This window comes from Neovison vison, chromosome 13, assembly GCF_020171115.1.
Source record: "Neovison vison isolate M4711 chromosome 13, ASM_NN_V1, whole genome shotgun sequence".
NCBI classification, from domain to species: domain Eukaryota; kingdom Metazoa; phylum Chordata; class Mammalia; order Carnivora; family Mustelidae; genus Neogale; species Neogale vison.
Window position 1 is genome coordinate 66,216,409 of NC_058103.1, and position 8,607 is coordinate 66,225,015.

Here is an 8,607-nt window from a genome sequence, read left to right on the forward strand (position 1 = left end):
TGATCCCTTTAGTTTCTTCCTCATCTCTAATAAGAAATTAAGAACTTGGTAGCAGAGAAAGGTTTCATTCCTAAGAACATTAATTCCTATTCTTTGTGGTTTTTTGTGAGTGTGGGTAGAATGGGGGTTGTTCCTTGCAAACATCTAATTTTCACTTGCAAGCAAAGTTATTCATTAAATGCTTGTAATTCATTTATGGACTGTTTATTTAGAGTAATGATTACTGTGGCTCTTTTAAAATTCTAAACCACCTATACTGACAGTCTGCATTAAAATATTCCTAATTTTTCCTTGAGTTTAGTGTTGTCCATATTATAGGACATGATAGCTTACACTAACATTTTTTAAGAAACTGTATCTCTTGGGACGCCTGGGTGGCTCAGTGGGTTAAAGCCTCTGCCTTTGGCTCAGGTCATGATTCCAGGGTCCTGGGATCGAGCCCCACATTGGGCTCTCTGTTCAGCAGAGAGCCTGCCTCCCCCTCTCTCTCTGCCTGCCTCTCTGCCTACTTGTGATTTCTGTCTGTCAAATAAATAAATAAAATCTTTAAAAAAAAAAAAATCTTAAAAACAACAACAACAAAAAAACTATCTCTCCAGAGCTCTAGTTTTAGTTTTCAGATTTTTCTTTTATACAAACGCTTTAATTTTTTAATGATTCCTATTTGTTGATAAGCTTAAAAAGGCTATCAGCCAGGGTTGCCTGGGTGGCTCAGTCTGTTAAGCATCTGCCTTCAGCTCATCCTGGGTCAAGCCCCACGTTGGGTTCCCTGCTCAGTGGGACTCAGTGAGGAGTCTTCTTCCTCATCCTTCTTCTCCCTTTGCCCTTCTTCTCCTGCTCGTGTTCTCTCTCTCTCAAATAAAATCTTAAAAAGAAAAAAAAAGGGCTATCATCCAAATTTTAATCGAAAGCTTGAACTTAAGTGCATTTTCTTCCTTTATTTTACAGGTTTACAATCCAGTAATCACATTAACAGAGTAGTAAGTCATCCCACACTTCCTGTTACAATAACTGCTCATGAAGATAGACACATCAAATTTTTTGACAATAAAACGGGTAAGTAGGTTGTCATATATTTTTCTTAGTCTTAGTAAATGCTATTCTTTTTATGTTAGACATACTGACTTTTTGCCTAAAAAATTGCCAAGTTGAACTGTTTCAACTCAGATTTTTGCTTTACTTAATGTAGTACACTTACATGTTAAGTTCTGTCCTTAAGTCTATGTAATACTTTGCCTACCAGTTATGTTTTTCTCCATGTCATGTTAAATATAAACCCGTCCATTTGAAATTTCTTCTTCATATTCTGTTGTGAAAGGTCTCTTTCTGGGGTTTAATAGTTCAGATATGCTCTTAGACTTATTCCTCAGGAGATGAAATGATGAAATAGTGGAAATTGTTAATTGTTATTTTCCCTCGATTTCTTATTGTGAGGAAACTTACCAGTTATATAGAAGTCCAATTAAATTTTAATTTGGCCTTAGGGTTGTTTTTTCTTAATGACCTCTGTTTCATCTTTCCTTAGAATACCACATAAAATACTATTGGTGCTCAGTTAGGCTCTTTTGAGAAGCTAAAACGAGGGGTATTGAAGGATTTCCAAGTAAGAAACCTAAAAGTTAATTGCAGCATTGTTGCACGCAACAGATTGTCAAGCAAGACAACAAAGCAGAACTACAGATTTCTCTTTGATATCTCATTCATTCAAGAAGGCTCCACGCCAAACGTGAGCTTTAAACTCATGACCCTAAGATCAAGAGTCAGATGCTCTGTTGACTGAGCCAGCCAGGTGCCCCTCTACAGATTTCTCTTTGAAGGTTATGTAGGATGTGGTTATAATTATTAATCTTTAGAGTCTTAAACTAAGTCCCCATGTTCAGGTAACACCCTAATGGACAGATTCCTTTTAACTCAGTAGAAGTTGAGAAGAGAGTGGATATTTACAGTCTGTATCTCAAAGGAAAGAAGATTCATATTTGTATGAAAATTCTCATTTTAGCACCTTCTCAAAACAATTCTATGAACATTTTTATGAAACCTCATTGTCTTCCTTTGCTGCAAGCACAGAGATAATTTCCTTTGTATTTCTGAAAAGATTTTTTAGATTAACTATTGGAGATTTACATTTAGGTTTATAAGGGGAGGGTCAGGGATTTTAGTAGTTGTATTAACAGCAAAGTATGAGTCTCTAGAGCTGTTTTATTGGCAGAAATCAAGAAAATGGTAATAAAATTTTATTTAATAGCAAGTAGCATATATATGTATAACTTATATGTAATATATGTAAGTAGAACAGTCTTTCAGATTGTTTAAAAATTCTACCAATTTATTCTTTCTGTTAATTAGCCTAGTTACCTTCTCTGTAATGTAAAGACAAAGCAATCGGCTCTTAACAATTGAAACAGTCTTTCTAAATCCATCTCACTTCCCACATAGGTACATACACATAACAACATTGAGTTAAATTAAATTGTAAATTGTGGTCAGGTATACTGTTTCCAAAGAAACTTTTCCCTGAAAATTGGTAATTCATTTAAATGTGATAAACTAGAATATTTTCGTAGCTGGTCTAGTGTTGACAGCTAAGTTTTTAATAGAGTATTATTTTGTCAAGTGACTGTTGCATTTATTGAATTTTTTAATCTGAAACATAGAAATTGATACTGTGGATGAATTCAGTGAATTCTTAGATTTTAACAAAAAGAATATATTTAGCTTTTGTATTCTGCATGGCACTGGCTGCTGTCATGTATAAGATGTGGTTTCTCTTCTCTGGGAGCTTATGGTTTCGGGAAAATAGGACACGTGTCTCTGTGTGTGTGCATGTGCACTCATATTGCAGTAAGATGAGTCATGCTAGATAAAGGAGTCTTCATAGAGAGGGTTTGATCTTTTCCTTGAAGAAATGGTAAGTTTTATTGTTTGTGTGTATGTGTGTGTGTGTGTTTGTTTTTAAGTGAAGTAGGTAGTGGGAAACTCCAGTGGGCCTATTTTGAGTAGAGGCAGCATGGTGGTAGGAACGTGGACTGGAACAAAAGTATCTTATAGGTAAAGCTGAAGAGGTAAGTTTGAAGAAGGGAAACAGAAACCGTTGAGGAGAACTTCTCAGCACCAGGCTAAGAATAATGGATTTTTGTTTATGCTGTATACTGTGAAAACCACTTAAGATATTTGAGCAGGGGTTTATAAAATTGGTTTAAAAAGATTATTTAAATTGTATTACCTGGTAGATCTTTGACTTTAAAGAATTTGTAATTTCAGTTTTTACTGTTTGTTCTAGAAAGATATTGAGGGCTCATGATTTTTTTAAATTTTGGTAGAGGTACAAATTTGAGTTGCATCTACCATGCCTGAGAAACTTAGCTAGTGATGGTGAGTTTAGAAAAAGGTATACAAGTGAGGGATATGGAGGAGTTGGAGACGGAAGATCCTGAATTTGTTGTGGACTCATTCATTTGGCACACTTTATTGTCCACCATATCCCTGACATAGTTTTCAACTGTTACATTCAGTTTCCTGAATAGAACAGACAAAATGTCTGGTCCTCTTATGTCTGGTCTGCATTTTTAAAAAAAATACCTATTTTGTCTCCATTTATAGAGTCTCACAATATTGATTACCCAAGTCAGAGGGCTTAAGGTGTCAGAGAGGCAAGCACAGACTGCGTGTATTCTCTGTTTCCCTCCGTTATAGGAGGCGTTAACTTTGGTCAGTGAAGAGAGGTAGTAACAGAGACATGGGGCAAAAGTGAAAGTGGTTAAATGGGAGAAGCCACAAGTATATGTTGCTAAAGACAGAGTCCTAACTCTCAGGAAGTGTCAGAAGTTTTGTGACTTCTGTGGTCACCAGTGGAAGCCCAACATCCAACTTAGTTCAGCATTCTACTTCTTTATTCCTGTGTAATCTGAAGGAGTCATTTAAATTTTAAAGTGACCTTCTGACTGTGTGGAGAGGAAGGGTTGACTCTCAATTGACTTAGCATATCATAGGGTTAATTTAGTGCCCAGACAGGAGAACTGGAGGCAAACTGGGCAAACTATAGTAAGTACCCTTGAAGAAGTAAGTAAATCTGCTTTTTGGATGAAAGAATTCTTTGGTTTAAGACATGTTACATGCATCCTGCATCTTGCAGGATCATTCTCAGGAGAGAAGTTGGAACTAGATTTGTGAATTAAGAGTTACCATCATAGATAATGACATTTTAAAGGAAGCTAATGATGCTTGGTATTTAACCTCTGATGATTTGAGATTATTGTCCTGGAGACCAACTATTCATGCTTGGATTTTTAATAGGAATGTTGGGAGGAATGGATTCTAAATTTTTTTTTTAAGATTTTATTTATTTATTTGACAGAGATCACAAGGAGGGAGAGAGAGAATCAGGCTCCCTGCTGAGCAGAGAGAGCCCAATGTGGGGCTCCATCCCAGGACCCTGGGACCATGACCTGAGCTGAAGGCAGAGGCTTTAACCCACTGAGCCACCCAGGCGCCCCAGATTCTAGATTTCTGATGAGTTATATTAGACTACGCATTTAAAGATAGTATGTTGAATGATTCTTTTGTTCTTCAAGGTAGCAAAGAAGAATCTCAAATTATTCTGTTAGTATTAGTGAGAAACAGACAAATGTGGTTTGAAATAATGAGAGACTAATTCTGTACTTAACTGATGACATTAGTATTGCCAGAAAGTGATAGGACCTTTTATGTTTGCAGAGTAACTTTTGAACATTTGATTATGTTGTGGTTTTATATGCAGGCTAGGAGCTGTAGCAAACAATGAAAGTAGATCTAGTTCATGTCCCATTGTGGAATGTCATCAGGGGACCAAAAACATGGCACATGATTCTAACTAGAATTCTGAAGAAGGCCTCTCATTAGGAGCAACACAGACATTTGAGTAATAAAGACTCATTGCTGAATGAAAGGGGAGGTAATTTTAGAAATACCAGTATTCGCTATTTTATTCCCTTCTTGGATGAATCAGTTTATGATACTGCTTTTCATCCACCAAAGGCATATATTGCCAGTGCAGAGGCCGATCCTCTTGTCCCCGAGGTATTTATGCAACATAACTTTGTACTTATAACATGTTTTTTAATTTTAACTTGCCATTAAATCCCATTTTCCAGAATATTGTTTTTGCTACTGTCTGGGGAAATCTAGAATAATTTCTCTAATTTACTTTCACCCCTCCTCCCTTTCTTATTTGTGATGTATAAAATGATTGACATTTCAAAGGATAAATGAATCTGATAATAGAATCTTTAGTTAGGAATATATCCTCTAGTGATTTATTTATTAGTAACCCTGTATATGAAATAACCTTTACATCTCTAAATGAGAGAGATTTTTTTCTATATTTAGTTTAATTCCACTTTATATGATCTTGAGCCTTTGATGCAACAATATAGTCATTATGTTTTCCACTGCCTGCCAGGTACTGTCAGATGCGTGTCACACAGATGTCTTTAGGAATAACTGGGAAAGTTCTGCATTAGATTTCAAATTCTCTTTTAAAAAGTTATTATAGGCATATCTCTGTGGTTCAGTTTCATACCACTTCAGTAAAGCTCATTTGTCATTAAAGTATGTCAAATGAATTTTGGTTTCCCAGTGTATATAAAAGTCGTGTTTATACCATACTGTTGTCTACTAAGGGTGCAATAGCATTGTGTCTAAAAAACCCAAATGTATGTCCCTTAATTAACGAATGTTTATTGCAAAAAAATTGCCAACCGTTGCTTAGCTTTCAACCAATTTGGAGGCACTCATCACAGATCACCATGACAAATACAATAATAATGAAAAGGCTTTCAATATTGAAGAATTACCAAATGTAATTGAGTGATGGAGACACAAAGTGAGCAAATGCTGTTGGAAAATGGTGCCAGTAGATTTGTTGAACACAAGGTTGCCACAGATCTTCATTTTGTAAAAAAAAAACAACAAAAAAACAAAAACCTGTAGTATCTTTGAAGCACAATAAAGTGTAAGGTATACCTGTGGGTACTGGGTGAACCTTGAAAACTGTGACCAAAAAAAAAAAAGTGACAGAGGGCAGACACAAAAAGCCACATGATAGTGTATGATTTCAACTGTATGAAGCATCCAGAATAGGCCAAATCATAGTGAGAGAAAGCAGATTAGTGGTATCTAGGGACTTGGGGGAAGGGAGCTATAGGGAGTGACTGCTTAATGGGTACGGGTTTCCTTTTGCAGTGATGAAAATGTTCTGAACTGGATAATGGTGATGGTTGCATATCATTGCGAATGTTCTAAAAGCCACTGAATGATACCTTCCCAAATGGTTAAAATGGTAAATTTTATGTTACATGTATTTTACCACAGTAAAAAATACATTGCTATAGTGATTGTCTCTTTTATGTTGATGCTATATTATGGTTTCTGATCTCACAAGTTAGTAACTCTTTGTGAAAATTTTATCTTCTGTGTTATGTTTTATTTAGGTAAAATGATCCATTCTATGGTAGCTCATTTGGATGCTGTTACAAGTCTAGCAGTAGATCCTAATGGAATCTACCTGATGTCTGGAAGTAAGTCTGAACTTCCTGTACTGCCACAAACTTTATAAAAGAATTGTTACTCAATAATGTACTTTATTTGTTCTTTTATTACAGGCCATGACTGTTCTATTAGATTGTGGAATTTGGACAGCAAGACATGTGTGCAAGAAATAACAGCACATAGGAAGAAATTAGATGAATCGATTTATGATGTTGCTTTCCATCCATCAAAAGCATATATTGCCAGTGCAGGGGCTGATGCCCTTGCTAAAGTATTTGTGTGAATCAACAAAAACTCACATCTTCACAACAAATTTGCTTGGACAAAAAGAGGGTCTGCATCACTGCCATCTGAAAGGTTACTGATATGACACTACATGTGATCTGCTTGGTGAAAGCTATTCGAGGCAGGCATAAATTGATGGAAATCACATCTTAATGTCAGGCTCATTAATTTAATTGTAATTACTGTATCTTGTGGGACAAATAAAAAGGACTCCATTATTTGTGGCCTGTACTGGATATGAACTGAGCGTATGTCTGTTTTTTAGGTATCTTTAAGCCAATGTGGAGTCTGATCTTACAAAAGACTTTTATTTTGGACTCTGTGTGCTGCCTTAGGGTTAGGAATGTGGTGCTCTTGTTGGGGGGGAAGTGAGCTCCAAGAGTAGCTTTTTTTCATCTCTTAGTGATTTTTCTGTTTATCAGTTGAATGCCACAGATTCCCTTTTAAACTTATTTTGCTTTAAAAAAAAAAAAAAAGAAAATTTAACTTAAAATATTTTAGCATTAGTTGCACAAAATGTTTGGATAAAATTCTAGTTTTTATAAGTCTTTTTATATATTTAGCCTGTCACAACAGTGCTCAAGATTGTATTGAAGTTTTTCTGCATTATACAACCCTAAAACACAGAGATCTCACTGACCCGCTGCCGTGTAACCACACTTTTTCCTTCTTTTGCCTAATACAGCTCAGCTAAGTCCTTCCATAAAGATGCTAAATCACCTTCATCATCACATAATTGTCTTCATATACCAAGGACTATTAAGTGTATTAAAATGAAACAGTGGGGTTTAATACTCCAAATGAACTCTTTAAAAAGAAAAAAAAAAAACTAATCTTGGCATCCTATCACTATGTGATATTTTGTACATCTTACTGTATTTACAAGTTTATTTATCAAGGATTATCCATCTTGCTAATAGCCTATTATTTATTTCACTTTTTGTTGATCTTTATATCCTTTTATTAATGTGCTAAAGGAACCTGTATATCTATTTTGGAACTCTTTGAATAGTCTAAAATAGACTAAAAATTGAATATTTTATAGTTTAAGTTACAAACCAAGGTGATTTCCCCCATATGCATATCTTGGTTTACCATGATTCCAAACAAAAACTATCTTGTTTAAAAATATTTGGAGTAAAATTTTATTTGCATTACAAATAGGATACAAAAATAGTTGAATCAGGATACAGAAATCTGCTGTGTTTGGATTAGTTATCCCTGTTTTATTTTTTCAGATGTGCTTAATTTTATGGTGTAACTAAAGATTTTGTTTGTGTAATGCATGATTAAGACAATAAAGTATTTTTTCTAGTCTTCCAAAAACTTTTCTGATCAGTTTGCGAGTTTTGATGAGTTTTGTAAGGTTTTTGTTTTACAAACTATGAATCAGCAAATTTTTAAGATTGTACCACATAGCAAACGTACAGCTGTTGAAAAATAATGTATATAAAATGCATATAATAAATATTAAATTGTGTACCTGTATGTTACTGTTGGCTACATTATTTTGTGTTGATTAATAAAGTGCAATACTTTACTCTCCATCATTAAACTAGGAAATGGAGATGATTTCTCAGTGAGTCCTTCATTTTTATGCTGTTCTATTAAACTTTGTATTGCTTATTGAGACTCTAATTAAAGATTAGGACAGGTAACACTATTAAGAATGACTTTCTACGTATTTCACCCCATTTGGGAATCTTAAAAAGTCTTCTGTTAAAGTAAGTTAGATAATTCACAATAACCAAAAAAAAGAAAAAGTAGAGATCCAGTATTAAATCATTTCCTTAAGTT

At 34.7% G+C, this 8,607-nt stretch overlaps 1 protein-coding gene across 2 annotated transcripts in view; it reads left to right on the forward strand.

Moving 5' to 3' along the window:
* STRN3 (striatin 3) overlaps positions 1-8,298 on the forward strand; it is a 116,856-nt gene extending 108,558 nt beyond the window's left edge. For both annotated transcript variants that reach the window (XM_044230498.1, XM_044230500.1), the window contains 3 exons: positions 949-1,056; positions 6,468-6,554; positions 6,639-8,298. In XM_044230498.1, coding sequence (XP_044086433.1) covers positions 949-1,056; positions 6,468-6,554; positions 6,639-6,808 — 365 coding nt within the window. In that variant the 3' untranslated portion in view covers positions 6,809-8,298. The remainder of the gene's footprint in view (positions 1-948; positions 1,057-6,467; positions 6,555-6,638) is intronic.
* Positions 8,299-8,607: the final 309 nt, after the last annotated feature.